We start from the raw sequence: 19,661 nt of genomic DNA, 5'->3' as shown, positions 1-19,661 counted from the left end.
TATTATCTGTTCAGACTAGTATGCTCTCAGCTTTAAAAGTTAATACCTGAGAAGTTCTTCCTTAAGACAAGAGTTTTGAATGCAAACATCTAAATGAAAACTAATCTATTACGTTTGACTGAACACAGACTGGGAATCCTTTAGGCAAGGACTCGCATAACACTAGGCTGCTTAACATGTGGAAAACCATTGAACAATGTGATTTTTCCATTTTTGAGAAGTGCAGCACGTTTTCGCATGGATACTCTGTAGCTTGGGTCAAACTTGCATTTCAAACTCACTCTTTATCCAAATTGATTTACATTTATTTTCACATTTATCTGGGCATTTTAAAAAAATAAGAGATAAAAATGAAATTAAAAGAGAGATTGATTTGTCACTTTTTTCAACTTTTTACTGAGCTCATTCAACCTGTTTAAAACTCGTTTGAGGGCAGATCTAAAATAATTTAACGTTCTTAGGGATGCGTCAAACGACAGAAATTTGAGAAGAAAATCCTAGAGTGATTACAGTGATTACACATTTGGGACTTTGGCGCCTCCTACGGACATGGAATTGAAAAGTACCTGGTGTTTCCAGGCCTGACGCTTATAAGTTATAGTTTATAATATTGAGATGAAGATGTCTTATTGTATTCTCGTAGTTGACGTGTATACCCCGTAGTTTGTACTTGTTTCTTTTAGTTTGCCATTATTATAAAACCCGAATCTTACTGTTGATATGTTTACATAAAAGTGTATACAACATTTATATGAGAAAAAAATGATATTTCAGAGATTTTTGCCCAAATTTGTGTTTCTCAAAGTGTTGGAACACGACACTACAGTCACACTTCTGGAGCCCATGTGGACAGAGCGTCAGTGAAAAACAGATGGAACCAATAGGATCGTATGTTGCTGGAAACTCAACACCAAATAAAAACCAGAGTTAAAGCAGATTATCATGAGCGGATGATTTTGTATTGTAGAGTGTATTTTTAATTAATCAAAATGCCGCAGTATATAAATCCGGATCGGGTTTCAGCTCATCGCGTTTCCTTGTTGGAGCATAAACTTCGGGTAGGTTAGATATTCTGAGTTCACAAAAAAAAAAATCAACCGTTCGGATGGGTTTCCTACCAAATATACTTTAGTGTGAAAAGCCTGTGCTTATTCTCTATTGTGAGTGAAACACAGCGGCTTTTTATTTTAAGGAGTATCCGCGCTTTTCTGGTGTTAAGCACACAACGAATAACGACTCCTTGTAGTATTATGTATGAAAGTGGTGGTGTATAATTTTTCCTTCGCCGTTTTCTTTTCACTCTTGCAGAGTAAAGAAGAAAGAATTGTAGAGCTGGAGACCGAAAAGGCGCTGCTTCACCTGAAGCTTGCTGAAGTACGAATTATTCAGCAGTATATAGCATGTGCGGTTCTTATCGTGTGCGCTATAGTAACTGTAGTGTAATCGAGATGTGATTTACTCGTACTATAAAATATAAACCATATTTGACACTACTATCAGCCAACCTTTATAGAGTCTGTTGTAGCATAACAACAGATGGCTGGTAAGCACACGTGCTGTACAGTACTGTGTCTTGGGATAAACGAGCTGTTGTATTGAGTACACATCCGAGTATTATTATTAGCAGTAGTATGTATAGCTTGCCAGCAACGCTCAAATAATAAATCTGTGGTCTAGTTAGATCTTTGATCTAAATATTTCTGTAGCTGCTTGTCGGTTTCAGAAGTATGCTTAATTCATTTTAGTGTTGATGAAGTATTTGCTTCTCTTAACTGCATTTCTTTACGTCTATGTGATCCGTTATTTGTCATGGTGTTAATCTGAATGTATGATAGCATGTTATGATATAACATTTTGTCTTCAAAGTCTTCATATGGCCCATACTGTATGTTATTTAATATTAATATGTTTCCAAATATTTTACATCTGTTCCTAGTGCTATGGTAAATTTAGAAGAGACAATGTTCGCCAGGGACAAATTCTCTACCAAAACACACAAACTTTTCTAGAGAAGATCTTCATTGAAGTTCAGGTAGGAAAAATCTAAGTGTTATTTTTTGGGGTGGGAAAAAAAGCTTACCGAAGGATTCCTGTATCTTCTGCTTTGTACATCTGACAGCACCAATAACCCTAATAAAAATATTGTTCAGAACACGAAAAATGAAATCTTTCACATTTTGACAGTAGCATTACCACTTTCCAGCTAATCTCTTCGGATATCAAAAGCCATGCAAGGCTGCCTCTGATCAGTGCTGAGATATGAGGCTACAGTTTTCTAACTTAGGATTTGTTGATGGACCAGTAACAATAATAATAATAATAATAATAATAATAATAATAATAATAATTAATTACACTTATATAGCGCTTTTCTGGACACTCCACTCAAAGCACTTTACAGATAATGAGGACTCCCCTCCACCACCACCAATGTGCAGCACCCACCAGGATAGTGCGCCAGAACGCTCACCACACAGCAGCTATTAGTGGGGAGGAGAACAGAATAATGAAGCCAGTTCATAGATGGGGATTATTAGGAGGCCATGACTGGTAAGGGCCAATGGGAAATTTGGCCAGGACACTAGAGTAACACCCCTACTCTTTTTGAGAAATGCCCTGGGATTTTTAGTGACCACAGAGAGTCAGGATCTCGGTTTTATGTCTCATCCGAAGGACAGTGCCTTTTTACAGTATAGTGTCCCCGTCACTATACTGGGGCATCAGGACCCACATAGACGGCAAGGTGAGCGCCCCCTGCTGGCCCCACTAACACCTCTTCCATCAGCTACCTTAGTTTTTCCCAGGAGGTCTCCCATTGAGGTACTGAACAGGCTCATACCTGCTTAGTTTCAGTGGGTTGCCAGTTGTGAGTTGCAGGGTGATATGGCTGCTGGTTACTAGATAAAACTCTTCCCTCTGTGCTGTAATTTCCAAAAAACTGGAGACAAATATGGGTGGCATGGTATTGCAGTGATTAACTTTGCTGCCTAACAGTACTGGGTCCCTGGGTTCAATTCTGGATCAGGGGTGCTATCTGTCTGGAGTTTGTATGCTCTTCCTATTTTGGCATGGGTTTCCTCTGGGTGTTCTAGTTTCCTCCCACAATCTCAGGACATACTGGTAGGTTAATTGGATTCTGGGAAAATTGTCTGCTGTGTAAGAGAAAATACAACTTTAAAAGCAGTTGCAGAAATGTTCCTCTTTGTTTTCTTATTTTTAATTCTCTCAGGCCTTAAAAAAGAGTCTCAGAGACCTGTATAGGACCTATGTTGGTTTCTCTGCCGAACTTGAACAGCGGAGCAGATGTTTCCTTGATCAAGTCAACAGAGCCAGCGAGAGGATTCAGGGCCACAGTAATGATGTTCACAGTAAGTCTCTGAGATCACAGAATCTTTATACACACAGCACTGTCCTCAACTATCCCGTTTAGTGTGAAATCTTCAGTTCTTGATTTTGTTTTTATATTACCCTTCCTAATTTGGAATTATCAATAGTTTTAGCTTTACCTGCTAAAATTATCCTCTTACCGTGGGGGGAGTGAGATCTCCAGTGAAAATGCCTCTTAGAGCTTTGATCTTCTTATTCGGACTTCTAATGTTGGAGTGCCCACCAGCATCCAATAACTGGAAGAGTGATGTGGCTGTTATGTGCAATAATATTGTATGCCCGCCCCTGGGGAATTCCATTCACAGTCAGACGATGACATAGACGAGGCCCAAGCTGACAGTATTGTGTCTATTGGGCTAAACCTGTTGCTGAGACAAGCAGCTTTTCTTACCCTAAGACTGTTCTGTATCTGGAAACTATTTTTGTGGTAATTCCATGGCAAAGGTGTTGTGAGTAGTAAAATGTGTATTATTTTTTTTAAATGGTAACAATAAGCTATGAAAAAATATTAAAAAACGATTAACATGTCTACCTCACCCTTGGACAACCGTATTGCAATAAATGTGCTGCAAGTTGTTTCCTTAACATTCCCATAATATGTAGAGAAAACTTGTGGTACAAATACAGCTGATATGAAAAGAGCCTTGTAAAAACTTGGCAAGGAAGTGTTCAGAGAAAACTAGAAAAAATACTTCAAAGACAGCCAGTGTCCCTCAAGCTGAGCACTGTGGTTTAAAATTGTCACCTTTTGAGCAATGATGGCTCAAGCATGAGACTTGCCTGGAAAGTCTACTCTATGTATCCTCTTTTTTGTAAGTTGTGTTGTAGAGTACACAGGTTGTGATACAAGCAGCTTTTATGCTGGAACTGCCAAAGAACAATCAAGTTATGAAAATACAGAAAAGTTAGTGAAGTAGTGTAGGAATAGAACATTGGTTAGGATTTTAAATCTAATTAATTAATTCTAATTCTAATTAATTGACTTCAGCTCTTCAGATGTGATTTAAGTGGTTTAATGAAACTACTTGTACTGGAATAGATGTTGATGTGATTGATGTCATTCTAACAAGAAATCATCCCATACAGGAATCTTGAGTAATAGTGAGTAAGAGATCAACAACATTTCTCTTTACCTTTGCTCTATGATCAAAGAAGGTTCAATATTAGGAGAAAACCTGGCAGTTCAGTGTTGTTGCTTTTGGATGGATGTTGTTTCTTTTTAATGCAAGGAGCCATTTCTTCTTGCAGAACTCCAGGCTCAAGTTCTTGATCTGGAAAGATCACTACAGGAAGAGAAGGAAAGGTACAGGATGGAGAGGCAGAGAAGAAGATTTCTTCATAACACTCTAGTTGTAAGTGCCTATTTCTGTCTTAGTTCTTGATCGTAGTGCTGCTATGGTAAGCAGTACGTCTGAGTAGAGATTAAAGATGTAATAGTTTACAGGCTTGGCACTCTCTTGCTTGCTTTAACAAATACTTTTTTTTCTAATCAGGAGCTGCGTGGGAACATCAGAGTACACTGTCGTGTGCGTCCACTCTTGCCTCTTGACAGGGAACTCAGTGATACAGATCCAGTGCCTAAGTACCATGACTCTTTTAAATTTTTAAAATAGGCTTCAGAATTATTTTTAATGTTTTAAACAGGTGCAGCATTTTAAATTTTAAACTGTATTTTCTGTTTGTGGACAATAATTGCATACCTGTAATTGCAAGTATACTATATTATATATATTCTAAGTATTTAGCTTTTTAAATAGAGATAGAGCACTTGCTGCTTCTACACTGTTTGTTAATCCTAATTTGATATCAACTGGAAATTTGATTTTTACTAAATATACCAAAACCTAGATCATTGATATGAATTAAAAAGAGCAGTTGTTCTAGAACAGACACCTGTGGTACACCACTAATGACCCCAAACTGAGAATTCTTGCATTATCTATGCTCTCTGTTTCAAACCACTGTATGTCTTCTTTAAGTGGATAATGTTATAATTTATAATTATTTTAGAAAGTGCTTTATTTTTCCTTATGATTTTCCTAATTGGTTTAATATAGGGTTTTTAGCTTTTGATTTACTTATTCTTCAGTTTTGTTCAGTATTATAAGCAGAATCTGTTTAAACTAGTCATCCATTTTTCACTGATTTATGTGTCTCATATCACATTTTAATTGTCTTTTTAAAAGACACTTCAAGGAATATTTTATACTGTGGAAATCCCCTTGTTTTCTTTAAAATTTCAGAATAGTTACTTTAGATCATCACTAAAGCCATAAATGAGAGTAGTCCATACAGTTAATTGTGCCCATTACATACTAATCCTTTATAATCCCACATCCAGTAGTGGGTAAACATTCTCCAAGGATGATAGCAGTTCTGGAAAAGGACAGTTAAGAGCAGCCAATCAAACCTAACCTCACAGAAATGCAGAGAGAACACGCAGATTCCACATAAATGAGCAACCCAAGCCTGACTCTAAGATTGGATCTTGGAGCAGTGATACAGTAGTGTTAACTGCCATGCCACTGTGCTGCCCCTTGGTGATACAATATCTGAGCCCAGTATTTCATTTGTTTACTGTATGTATTTGAAGAATCCCTGAGAGTTAGCTTCAGTAACATGGCTAGATATTTTATTTCAGACACACACTCATCCTTATGTTAAGAAGTGCTTTCTACTTTTAATGCAAAATTTATAATAGTTATAATAATTTCTTACACTTATGTAGCACTTTTCTGGACACTCCACGCAAAGCGCTTTACAGGTACTGGGGACTCCCCTCCACCACCACCAATATTCAGCATCCACCTGGATGATGCGACGGCAGCCATAGTGCGCCAGAACGCACACCACACATCAGCTATCAGTGGGGAGGAAAGCTGTAATTAATATTAGATGGGAATTATTAGGAGGCCATGATTGGTAAGGGCCAATGGGAAATTTTGGCCAGGACGCCAGGGTTACACCCCTACTCTTTTCGAGAAATGCCCTGGGATTTTTAATGACCACAGAGAGTCAGGACCTCGGTTTTACGTCTCATCCAAAGGACAGTGCCAGTTTACAGTATAGTGTCCCCGTCACTATACTGGGGCATTAGGAACCACATGGACTGCAGGGTGAGTGCCCCCTGCTGGCCTCACTAACACCTCTTCCATCAGCAACCTTAGTTTGTCCCAGGAGGTCTCCCATCCAGGTATTGGCCAGGCTCATACCTGGTTAGCTTCAGTGGGTTGTCAGATGTGAGTTGCAGAGTAATATGGCTGCTGGCCATATCATTTATGTATGTTGGTCTCTGTCTTGTCTTTGAAATAATGCCTTGGTTGGAATTTGACATTAGATGTTTTTAACTAGCTTTTTAAGACATAATACTATGTTTTAGATAGGGTTAGGTACCGCCACTGGAAAATGTACTGCGGTATACCGTGGTACACATGCATGAACCGCAAAACGTACAGCGGGAATACCGCAGACTATTTCGCATGTTTATATATGGAGACTCTCTCATAGTTTGATGCCATGATTAGTAAAACATATTGAGTTGTATACAAAATAAATTAATGAAAATTGTTGTTTTGTAGTTGTTTTGGTTGATTTCTTGCAACCAAATAACTAGAAATAACACTGTCTCTAGTTTTAGAAGACGGTAGCTGTTAAAACCACAAAGCTATTGAATACCTCTATATAAATGTAGATTTATAGTGGTCTGATTCATCCTTAATTTTGTAAAATACATAAGAAGGTTAGACTGTTTATCTTTATAAAAGCAGGATCTATCTTGATTAGGTTTTCAGCATGAAGTAACTATTTGCTTTTGGTTGTTCATTTTCCTTGGAATGCAGAGTATGGAAAATGTGCTTATCAGAAAGACTTCATTTTTTATCTACAACCATATGCCTTAACTGAGCTACCTGAAAAAGCCTGAAGGTATAATTTGCAGAAAAATAATTTATAAACTATGATACTATGTTATGCAGTAACACTTTAATACAGTATGTATGAATGACATGCATGCCAGCATAGTGTGTATTTTAGACATTTGTTTGCATGCATAATAAGAAATAATTTTGGGGGAAAAGTAGCCCATACAGTATGTTGTTTCCTGTTTTTAGGTCCTCTTTGTCAGAGAAAGTTATCCATGCCATTAATGATGTGAGTATTACAGTAAATGTTTCAAGATCAAATGTAATTTCCCATCCTAGCCTGTACAAAATGCTATCCCTTTAAACATTCTCATGTAGTTGAGAATTTCAAGACTTATTGCTAATTAATTAAGATTGTTGAATATTCATTTTTATTATAGGAAATTCAGGGTTTTTTTCTATTGTTCAGGATACTGTCTTGGTAAGATGTACAAGACCTGGTTGTCCACCAGTAAACAAGGTGTTTGAATTTGAGAGGTACGTTCTAGGATTTTAATCTAGGAGTTTATTCAAATATTTTGCAGATTCATTTCAAAACAATTATAGGTTTCCTCTTAGTTTCCATTATATACTTCTGATGCTTTGTAAAGTACATTTAAAATAGTTATATTCTAAATTGATATCAGCTGGCAAATGAAATAAACAGAATGGTGGTATTTAATTTCAGAGTTTGCCTGCTCTTCTTTCTGTTAAATGATCAGATGGCACCAGTTTCCCTCAGCACAGGATTTTGTTCCATTATGAGTAATCTCCAGATTACTCCCACTAATAAGCTCCCACTTATCTCACTGGGTGGACTGGAACAATTGGAATAAAATCTTGTACCGGGTTAACTACAGTTTTCTATACTGGGAACCTGAACATATAATTCTCTAGCCATGGTAAAAGCAGGGCAAACTGAAGTACAGAATGCTAAAATTGAAGTAAAAGCAGTGCTTGTGAAGTACAGAATGATATGGTAAGCCATGATACATATGTACTTGACAAAGCGAAATACAAGGTATATACATAGTAAAAGTGCATAAACACAATACGAATTTATGGACAATTTTCATATGGGTCCTGAGTATGACCTGCTACTCCTGTTTTCTCTACATACTCTAAAGATGTGTTATGTTATGCTGTCAAAGAGTAGTGTATTTTTCTAAATACTAATTGATCTGAATGACCTGTGACATAATAATCATGCTGAATGGGCTGATGTCATTCAGAGGGTTTTGGGGTTTTGAAGAGGGTTGCTGCGTAATTGCATCTGACCCTGAGCCTGTGCTTGGCAGGGTGCATGGTCCCGCGGACTCACAGCAAACAGTGTATGGAGAAGTCAGCCCTCTGCTCACCTCCCTCCTGGATGGGTGAGTGAGAGGCAGCATGCTATGAACGTCAAGCAGAAATATGGAAATCCGCTATTGTTTCACTTCCTGATCTGCTCCTGAGTTCTGATCACTTTTTGTTTCTCTCCCTTCGCTTACATCAATTTCAGTTCCAGCTACCCTAATTGAAATGTTACAGCGTTGTGCTTAACACAGTTATTCACACATAAACATGAGCAAGGTGGCATTGAACACTTTGAATTACATTAAAGCAGATTTTCTTTTTAAAAAATACACTGCATGTACCTGGATGGTTTTTGTTTCCCTGTAAAGAAATTACATTTCTTCCACACTATAATAGCAGCTGTATGTAAATAGACTTTTTAAAAATGTATTAGAATAGAGGTGACAAAAACATTGAGTTAGAATATTACGTTTATTAGAAACCGTAACAAATCAGATTTTACCTGCAAATGTACTGCAAACAAATGACACCTTTTTTGAATTGTACAATTCATTAATAAAAAAGAACTCAGCTCGTACTGGTAAAATGAAAGCACATTTCATTTAACACTTGCAAAGTGTTTAGAACTGCTCTCATCACAACATTACAATATCACACAGCACACTGCTGATGCTCACTGGTTTAGCAACTGTATGTACTGTATACAGTATAAATATTCCACTGAAACTTTCTGCACCACAGTGATTTTGCGACAGATAAAACATGACCTTTCTTAATGTCAATAGGTTCTGTACAATGACATTTAGCCAGTATAATTCCCTCTTGAAAAGTGTTCTTTGGATTGGGCTAATATATGTAAGAATGTATAGACTTGATGTGAGAATATCTTTTCTAAGACATTTCATTGGGCCTTTTGTCAGTGAGCACCTACTCAAAATCCTCCACAAAGTCCTGTGAGGCAGGGTTGAGCAGTCAGTAGAAGAAAAGGACTGGAATGTTCATATTTCAAATCTGAAGTCTCCTCATTGCAGGGATTATTGGTGTTATGATGAGGGATGAAGGAGTGACAAGAGCTTACCCTTCTGCATTACAGGTACAATGTGTGCATAATGGCATATGGACAGACTGGCAGTGGGAAGTCATACACAATGAATGGCTCCCAGTCGGAAGAAGAACTGCCACACGAGGGCATTATTCCCAGAGCGGCCAGGGAGCTGTTCAGGTAACATGGTAACAAGCAACATCCTTGAAGGCCTATGCACCAGATTCTAGACTCAGTCTTCCCATGTTTTCATAAGTATATGGTAAAATACTGAACACACTTTTTTGCACTTGTATAGGATTAATACACTCCATAACAATATCTCATATTCATTCAAGCCTATTGTACCTGTTGGTATATAATCATTTTTTATCTTTATTAATCTAACCAAATGAAAAGCTGAGAGCTTAATAAAACACAGTAATGATCTGTTGTTGTCAGCCAATTGTTGTTTACAGTTCTGTTTACATTGAATGTAATTGATTTTGTAGTTATTTTGCTTTATGTTTTATTGGGAAAAGTTTAGTTTAATCAATAATTGTTAGGATTCCCTTCTCCAATCAGGTGCAGAAAAGCAAATGCATGTGTTTGTCATTTCCAACCTTGAATATTGTAATGTGGTTTTTGCAGGTATATACAGTGCCTTTAGTTTTAATTAATTTAGTAAAATGTCTGGATTTTTTTTACTTTGACATTATAGAGTACTTTGTGTTGATGAGTGGCAAACATTCTCAGTTAAGTACATCATGGTTCCATGCTGTAACACAATAAAAAAGTCCAAGGGGGGTGTAGACTTTCTATAGGCACTGTATAAAAAATGTGTTCTTGAGTTGCTGCATAAAAAAGTATGGTGAATTTTCTCTTTTGCTTCTAAGTTCTTTTGTGAAATTTGTGAGTCTATACCTTCTGACTTTAATTCCTCTCACTGGCTCTCTATGCATTTGTTATCGGATCAGAAATCAAATTCATAATACCACTGTTCTACTTATGCCCTGTTTGGACTTCTTGCCTTTTCCAAATGAGGCTCTGAATCCTAGGAAACCACATTCTTAAAACTCACTTTTATTTAACTATTTCACTTTTATCTGACTCTCTGAAGTTCTTATATGTATATACAGTATACTTGCATTTTCATTTAGCTAAATATATGCTTATATTTTAAAATCATTCATCTCACAGCATCTTGAATACTACAGTTCTAAGGACACTGAGAGCTCTGTTTAGACCTAACATAGCTTAAACGTTTTAAGATAATTTGTTATTGATCACATTGTCAACAACTGTCTGACAAAAAGTCTGACAGTTTGACAATTGGTGCTGATCTTTCTGCCATATCCCATTTTTTTCAGTCTTGATTATAGCATATTCCATCCTAGAGGACCCTTCCCACCCTTTGTTTTTCAAATTACAGTTACACCCCTCAGAACGCAGATACAGATTCCCCAATCTAATAACAAGCAGGTTTAAATTCTCATTATACTGTACCTATGGCCATAACCTTTCTCAACAGATGATTCTCTTGTTCATATTTATGTGTATAGTATGTGTGTTTTTGTTCTATTTTCTGCTGTAAAAGCTGTATAACAAATTGCACCTTTGGGCTAATAAAGACACTCTCTCTCATACCTTTCTCCATTTTTGCTTTTTGTAGGTTGATATCAGAGAAGCCTGCAAACAGCCATTTAATAGAGGTCTCAGTGGTGGAAGTGTACAACAACGAGGTGTTCGATCTCTTATCGAAGGACTGTGACAAGCGTGATGTCATCACTACGAGCACTGGGACCAGTGACGTACTATGCCTGACATACAGGTCTCTCCCAGTAGAAGAAACGGAACTTGTCAACATGGGAGTAGTGTGGTCCCTTGGAGTGTTTAAGATGTGACTTAATCCTACAGCCAGTATACGTGATCTGGGAAATGAAGTGCAGGGGTCCTTGTTTTGCTTCATGATCAGATGTACTGTCCTGGCTAGATGCCTGCAGGACTACCAGTGTGGGTTGTTTTTGTTTTCACTATGTATACTGATAGAAAAAAGAAACGCAACACATCCTCCTCCACACTTTGGCCCTCCCATCTGCGTGGAGTCCATCACCGCCTCTATCTGGAACAAGCCAGTCAGGTGTGACGTCTAGGAGGTGTGAGAAGACAGCCTCTGACTTGCTGAGCCTTGCCTTGTTCTAAGTCCAGCAGCATGGAGCCTCACTGTCCTGTCACTGATGCAGGCATTGTCTCTGCCGGCAGTTTCAGCAGCAGTATGGGTGGCAGGTCTGAAACGATCTCTCAGATGGACCTGATGTGTCGGTCCTGCTCTGGTGTGGTTACTCGAGGGCAACCGGATCAGCAGCATACCAATGGCCCTCTCCCTTGCATCTGGTGACATTCGAGGCTTTTTGGAATGCACAGAAAACTAACTAAGTGTTGCCTTTTTCTTGCAGTGACCTAAGCTGGCATACAGTAGTTCTACCTGGACCTTGTTGGGTAAAAGTGCACCTAATGAGCTTTCATGTGATTGGCAAGTTGTAATGCCTCACTGCACAAGTTGTATTGTTGGTCAGAGGGCTTATAACAAATTGACAACTTTTTGTGAAAGTACATAAGCTATAACGATAGTATTCTCATTCCAGAAAATGTTGTGTTTCTTTTTTTCCATCAGTATATTTTAATCTTTTAATTCTATCTGGACTCTTCAATGAAAATCTTAAACTGACTTCTGACAAGACCTTTGTGACATATTGATTGACATACTAAATTGTCAGTGAAATGACTTACCTGATCAGAGAGTGATCCCGGTTGTTAGATGTTTTTGAAGCTGTTAAATGTTTGTGGAATGAGAGAATCTGCAGGTCTTGTTTGAAGTTTGTGTTGTGTTAACTGCTAATGTTACAAAGCTTGGGCATGATAAGTATTTTTATGGAGCAAGAAAGTGCATTTTGAAACTTTAAAAGCAGCTATAGGAAAAAGTCAGAAGTGTGTGTGGGAGTTAAAAGGAGACTGTTGTGAATCCCTCTGGTTAGGAGTCCTGTTTACCTTGCCACACTAAATCATCTGTGCTCTTGTTTTAAGAAAAACTAGGATGAAAGCTGTTGCATGCCTGTAGTTTGTTTTCACTTAACTGTTTTAATTTCTTTTATGTCAAGGTTTTGCATGGCCCTTACAAATTTTCCTAGGCCAAAAGGGAAAATCTTTCATACTTACATTAGTACTGTATCCAATACATAATGTCATTCAAAGCACTCATTCTGTTGAGCTACAGTAGTTCCCATATACATATGAGGCATGGAAATTATTTAAAACTGTTTTGACCCTTCATTCCAAACTGTTTTTGCTAAAATGATTATTACTTATTAGAGTTATCAGAGAAACCAAAATGGTAGAGAATGTAGCATCTCATATCATACAGCCTTGGAGTTTTTATGGACGGGACTTGAAAGAAAGAGATTGATACAGATTTGCAGCTACACAAAACAGCAGTGTGATTAAACACCTGGGATTTCAATGTGTGTCTTGTCTATGATGCAGACTGGTGCAGAGCGCTGCAGAGATCTTGCGCCTGATCAACCATGTCCATCAGCTCCGGGCCCAGAACTCCACGCTGGTGCACACAGACTCCTCCCGCTCTCACCTGGTGGTCACGCTGACTGTCACGCTGAAGAGTCCCGCTGCTATGGCACCGGGTAAGCGCATCTGCACAGCTTCGTATAACAATTTCTTTACGGTTTGTTAAGGACCAAGGGATGAGAAACTGTCATGGTGGCCCGGGTACGTGTTTTTGTTTGGGGTTCTGTGAGGCTACATTGGCTGCACTGGCTAATGCTCCACGATTGTTAAAGATCTTCAGTCAGACTATAATTTTTCAAGAATTAACTTTTAACAGCATTTGTACTCGTTATTCTCAGTTTAAGCCATATGTGTGTGGAATTTGCACAGAGTATGGCTTAAATTTATAGCCTCATCACCTAGTGTGACAGTTAGACCACTTGGCCCCTATTCAGCTTAAAGTGCACATCACATTAAGATTCCAGTTATTTTTTAAGAAAAGAAAATATGGTGAAACAAAATCAAACAAAAATGTTAACTGCACCAAATGACTCTGAAATTGGCATCTTCAAAGGTTTGTGTGACTCTACAATCATGATGTCTGACAGCTTTCTAATAAGGGAAATCAGGAATAAAATTAGCAGTGTGTGTTTTATGTATACAGTCTACAAAGTTAGGAGTATTGAAGCTATTTCTGCGTTAAAATCCAGGATACATATTTTGCAACACATTGCGCAGCACACTACTTAAGATAAGATGCTGTTTGAAGATGTGTTAATAAGATAATCACTGCAAGATAATTTTTAAACTTTCCTTTGTTCCTGGCAGACAGTTGCTAACACAATCAGATCAGTACACAGTCCTGGTTATTGTCTAGAAGGTGCAGGGTTAATTTGCCAGAATTTGCCAGAGTTTGATTAGCAATTGCCAGTTCCTAGCTGGGAGGGAGCACAAACAGGCCCAGATTAACTAATGTGTACTTGGTACACTTGCAAAGGATCCCGTCACTGGGAGAGAAAAAGCTGCTTTCAGTGAAGCAGCCTTTCAGATGGCCCAGTGAGGCTGCTGTAGCTTAACTGGTACAGTCAGCACTATGTTATCTTAAAATGCATAGTTGTCAAAAATACATGCAGTAGGTGGTTGCACTAAAAGAAAATTACTAAAGGAATTGAAATTGCTAAATAAAGAAATGGATCTCCTGGAAAATGTATTCATGGCAGAGCTATAGTGTCGCATCTTTCTGGAATTGATTTAACAAGTTTTAAAAGTGCAGATGAACAGTGCAACCAAGCTTGTAGACTTGTAGACTTGTAGCTGAGGAATCAGTTGGAAACACACACCAACACAAAAGTAGCAACTGTAGTGCATGCCTCCTACACATAGATGCTTCTTTGACCAAGGCAAAACAGAAATAATACCAAGAATACAGACCTGAGAGGACTAGAAAAATGTATCACTTAATTTCATCATTGATAATTTTGGATTAGGTACCTTTAAAGTCATCTTCAGGCATGCAGAAGTGCAACTAAAGATTTTTTCCTCCCTAGCTCTCACAACAGGTCCCAAACAGAGATTTGTTATGCAGCAATAGCTTCGATTCTGAGTTACCCATCTGATTTCACAGCTACTGTTCCAGAAGAGTTTGAACAGTTCCTGCTTCTGAACAAGGAATGAAAGTAAATATGCAACGTTTCCAAACATGGATTTTGTGCTACGTCTTTATCTTATTTTGCCAATTCTGAGTTCGGAAGCAAAGGCATTATTCTCCAAAATGAAATCAATTGTTCAATGACTGCTCAGACTGAATGGATGTTTAATGTTACTGAGGAATAAGAGTAAAGGTACCATGCAAGAAAGTAGAAAGAAGAAATGCAACATGTTACGTGTTACACCTCAGTATCTACCCATCATCTATTTTCTAACTGCATCATCCAGTACAGCAGTGCGGGGGAACCAGAGCCTAACATGGCAAGCAACAGGCCCTGCATGGGATGCCAGTACCTCGCAGGGCAGACACACACAGGGACACACTCACAACGGGGCCAGTTTTCCCAGAAGCCATTTAAACAGAAAATTGGAGCACCCTGAGGAAACCCACGCAAGCAAGGGGAGAACATACAAACTCCATGCGGATAGCACCCCAGAAATTGAACAGAGGGCCTCAGCACTGAAACAGTTCTAACCACTGATCTACCATGCCTCCACAACTCTATGTGTTTTACATAAAAGAAGTAGTTAAGTAGTTCTGTAATTGGCCAACTAAAATGCATAAGATGCATATCACCAAGTAATGTTAATCATAGTCTGTTTTTTTGCTGGGTGTAACAGCATTCCACAGGGCCCCATATAGTTTACTCTAACCCTGTGCACAAGGGAATAATAATTGATGGTTCCAAATGATTGAAGAATGTTACCTGTGACAAGCTCTGGCCTGTTGTTCAGCTGACAGGCCCCAGGGCGTACAGCGAGAGTGGTGGAGCCCGCGTTGTCACAGGAGCTCCGGTGGCAGAGTGACTGAAGATCACACGGGTTCAGCGCCCTGTCCCAGGCCAGGCCTCTCACAGTCTCCCGTCAGAACCAGACTTCAGCTGGTGGACCTTGCAGGCAGCGAGTGTGTGGGTGAGCCACTACCTGTATGTAACATTCTGCCAAAAAAAGGAATAAAAAAACCTTTTTTAGTACATCTCTTGCAGATGCATTTAAGACACGGTATTCAATTTGCAGGCACTGGACATTCAAGATAATACATTTACTTGAATTTAGAATTGGTTAATCTCCAGGCAATGTGAAGAAGCAACAAAAAGGCAAACAGAATGTTAGGATATACAGATTATATCAAGGATATTATGTTACAAATAGTGTAAAGCATTGCTACAAAAAAGAAACTGCTGCCTATAATCAGTTCAGAGAAGAGCAATGAGATACATTTTGGATCTTAAAGAAATAAAAGGCTAAATGGACTGATTTTTAAATTTCAGTTTGAAGTTAATTTTTTAGTTCACCTTTAACATCCATTTCAATCCCACCGAAATACCTTGAACCAAGTAATTCTATTTTACCTAGTTCCATTTGGAGAGGTTAATTGTGCTTCAAAACCTTGGCCTGGCTGTACAGTACCTAATTTTAAGTTACTATTGAACTTTTCACTTGAGGTAGTTTAAGGCATTCCGGGTGATGTGGACTATAACATCTCGGATTATAATTCGGGGTATAGTTAGGAAGGATGTTGTTTTACCACTATATTCTGAAGCTTTGAACACAGTGCCCAAGACTTGTATTTGTTATGTTTCTAAAGCTTCCATTTAGACCTATAATGACACTAGGGGCCTGGGTTAGTCCCTGAGGCATGTGCTGGTGAAATAATAATGAAGCAATGTCTGTTTTACAGGAATGTCTGGAGTTACTGGAGCAGCTCTGAGAGAAACATCTTTTATCAACCGGAGTCTGTCAGCTTTGTCAGATGTGCTGGGAGCCCTTTCAGAGCACAGGCCTCATATTCCTTATCGAAACAGCAGACTCACCCACCTCCTGCAGGATTCCATTGGTAAATGCTCTTGAGAATAATACTGGATAGCGCTGTTACACTGGAGCTAATGGATCTAGTGGTTTCCATGTTCTTTGAATTGTTATTTAGACATTAAAAAAGTGATGAGCTAAGATATTGACTAGGAAGTGATTTGAAAAGATATGAATATTGTAGGCCTGCAGGAACTAGAACAAGGGTTGTCTACCATCGCTTTTTAGTACATATGGATTTGTAGACAGTTCCGTGGAGCTTTATGAAATTGCCTTCAATTGATCATTTCAGTGTTATAATTATAACCTATAGATTATTTTTTTAGATCATAATTATTCAAGAGTACAATTTCTGTCACACACATCAAAAATGAAATAATTGACTGTTACTGTTTTATAGGTAAGAGAGGGTGTCAGTGTGGTTTAGTAAGGAATGAGAAGCAATATCGTTTTGCACAGTGGAAGATGTCAAGCGCTTTAAAGATAAGAAAGGATAACAGGAAAAGGCAATATGACACCTGCTGCTTGTTCTAGCCTGGCAAGACATGAAAGCCATTAATCCAGTCGTTTTAAGTAACATGGCTTCTATATGTGGTTGTTTGAATAGAATCTTTCATTTAATTTATCCTGTACCTTACAGAATATCAAAATGGCATGCAGGATGGCAGGAGGATTTCATAAGACACATTCTTGGCGTTTATGAAATTTGAAGTACTTTTCTGACTCGGACGCAGCACAGAGGAACACTAGGAAAAGGCCCGAGATTGTTCCCTTGTTTTCATTTCCACAGGAGGAGAAGCAAAGCTGTTGGTGATGATCTGCGTTTCTCCATCCCAGAGGTTCCTCACCGAGTCTCTGCAGTCTCTAGGATTTGGAACTCGGGCACAGCAAGTTCAGAAAGAAGGGAAAAAGAGCGGGGCCACAAAACCAAAATAGTTTCAGGCTCCTATTGTTACCTGAGTAATTTATTAATTGCCGGTTGACGCATTCTCAGGGTTCTCACTGTGAGAACTGCGCTCTTCAGGTTCTTTGTGTTTCTGTGGCCTCAGAACATTTCAGATTCTGTGAACTTTTTCATCTTCAGTGACTTAAAATGTTCCAAGAATATGGAAGCTTCTCATTTGAATTTGTCAATGGATGTTAGCCCCATTCAGATGAGGCCTCTTGTCTCAGGCCCCTGACTGTTCCAGGAGACTGAAAGAACTTCAGACTGTATAATGTAACCTAACTTGGTTCTTGTTGTGATCCCTTTTTGCAGAAGCTCCAAAGAGACAATCGTACAGTATATGCATATGAAATAAAGTCCAGAGTAAAAAGTACACACAGGGAATTTCAAATCTTATATCTACTGAGGCATCTGGTAATGATATTTAGAGTTCCATTTACTAGAGAATTAACTAATTAACTAGAGAATTAACTAGATCTCAGCAGTAGAAACTAAATGAGTCTTGCTTTTTAAATAAAACAGTTTTTATGAATAGTTATAGAACTATATTTTTAAAGTCTGCAAAAGTGTCAAACAATGGGCCTCGAACTGTTTTACTGTATTTGCTGTTTAACACCCCGATGTTTAATCCTATTTTGAAATGGCTGTGTACTAAAATAAAACCATTAGAAATTGAATTTAATTGAATTGATAGAACCTTTGTCTTCCATCTGCGTTTCTTAAGAAAAATAGGTAGCACAGGAAACTTTTGGAACATTAGTGTCCTGTCCAATTTCTTATTATTTAAAAATCATTTAACACTATCCTCTCACTCCTGGATGTACCACTTTGCACAGCTTGCTGCTTATTATGCTTCACAGAACGATTTTTCTTTTTTTAATTAAATAACGTTTTATGAAGCTAGTAAATACATTCTAGATAAGCAATCTTTTTGTTGTTGTTTTGGTTTCAGTAAACAGTTTTTAATATTGTTTTTTCGTGGCCAGCATGTTGTTGGATATTTGTTTTAGGAAATGTATGCCACACAAGCATTATCTGAGTTTAATTGACCTAAAAATTGTTAATCTCATGGTTCTGTCAGGGGTCTTATGAAGATGCCTAGATTAAATAGTGCTCCTTTATCTTTAAAAGGGTCTGCAGCAGTCCTCCTTCCTTTATTATTGAGTTGTTAAAAGTAGCAAGGAATGAGAAGAGAATACCAGAAGGCAGGACATGAGAGAAGGGAGCTTGCTGCAGCTTGAGATATCTTCCGCACGTGGATTTGTCACTGAAGAGTTTAAACCTATCGGGTGTCTGGATACTGACGTGACTCATCAAATTTAGGAAGGGAGCTGTGTGTCTTGTGCTGTATATATCCCAGATCTGTATGCCTCAAGAAGATAAGAGATTTTCAATTAAATTAATGGCTAGGAAACACCTGGCAGATGATTTTTAATACAGACAATTGAAGGTATAGAGGCTTTAAAGGCTTTTTCGTGAACTGGTCGTAAATATTGTTATCACCATCATCTTTATCCTTTTCAATTAAACAATTAATATTTACATAAGGAACTGTACCTCCATCCTGTCTGTTGTTGATTACAGTTTAGCTTGTTAAGCATCACCACTAATTTAGTGGTGATAACACAGTTTATAGCAAGCAATAAAAAAGGTCCATTTTATTCTTTGGTAGGCTGTACAGTAGAATATGTAGAATGTATATCAAGGGTTTTATGTTAAATGTGCATTTTACAATGCAAAAGTAAGACCTGATTTAGAATAATGTATATAATTTTGATAACCACCTTGTAAAAAATATGGTTGCTCTGGAATCAGATTAGAGACGAGCAGCTGGATGCACTCTGCTGCTAAAGAGAATGTTCTACTCTGACAGGAAGAATGAACTGAACCTTTTTAGTCTTGAACAAAGACATCTACAGAAGACCTGACTGAGTCATTCAAAATCCACAAAGCCTCTTCTTTTGTGGACTTCTTCAGAATGAACAGTGAAACATGAAGTAGAGAAGTAAGTGGAAAATACCTTAAGTGCATTTAAAAT

General features: G+C 38.1%; 1 protein-coding gene across 4 annotated transcripts; it reads left to right on the top strand.

Annotated features, from left to right (window-relative positions):
- The first annotated feature begins 9 nt into the window (after positions 1–9).
- On the top strand, positions 10–18,310 carry kif25 (kinesin family member 25). Of its 4 annotated transcripts, none has more exons than XM_088625026.1 (15): positions 10–1,058; positions 1,309–1,374; positions 1,937–2,032; positions 3,230–3,368; positions 4,636–4,739; positions 4,881–4,969; positions 7,497–7,536; positions 7,717–7,784; positions 8,585–8,659; positions 9,676–9,804; positions 11,276–11,434; positions 13,144–13,298; positions 15,604–15,780; positions 16,550–16,705; positions 17,468–18,310. In XM_088625026.1, exons 1-15 carry the CDS (start codon positions 990–992, stop codon positions 17,611–17,613), a joined length of 1,668 nt encoding a protein of 555 aa, XP_088481152.1. In that variant the 5' UTR covers positions 10–989; the 3' UTR covers positions 17,614–18,310. The 4 variants fall into 4 exon arrangements, with proteins under 4 accessions (XP_088481152.1, XP_088481154.1, XP_088481153.1 ...); XM_088625028.1 differs by having other exon boundaries at positions 17,318–17,610; XM_088625027.1 differs by lacking the exon at positions 1,309–1,374.
- The last annotated feature ends 1,351 nt before the right edge of the window (positions 18,311–19,661 follow it).

This window comes from Lepisosteus platostomus, chromosome 3 (assembly GCF_059453375.1).
Source record: "Lepisosteus platostomus isolate fLepPlt1 chromosome 3, fLepPlt1.hap1, whole genome shotgun sequence".
NCBI lineage: Eukaryota > Metazoa > Chordata > Actinopteri > Semionotiformes > Lepisosteidae > Lepisosteus > Lepisosteus platostomus.
Note: the sequence above shows the minus strand (reverse complement) of the source record. Positions and strands in the feature narration are given on the sequence as shown.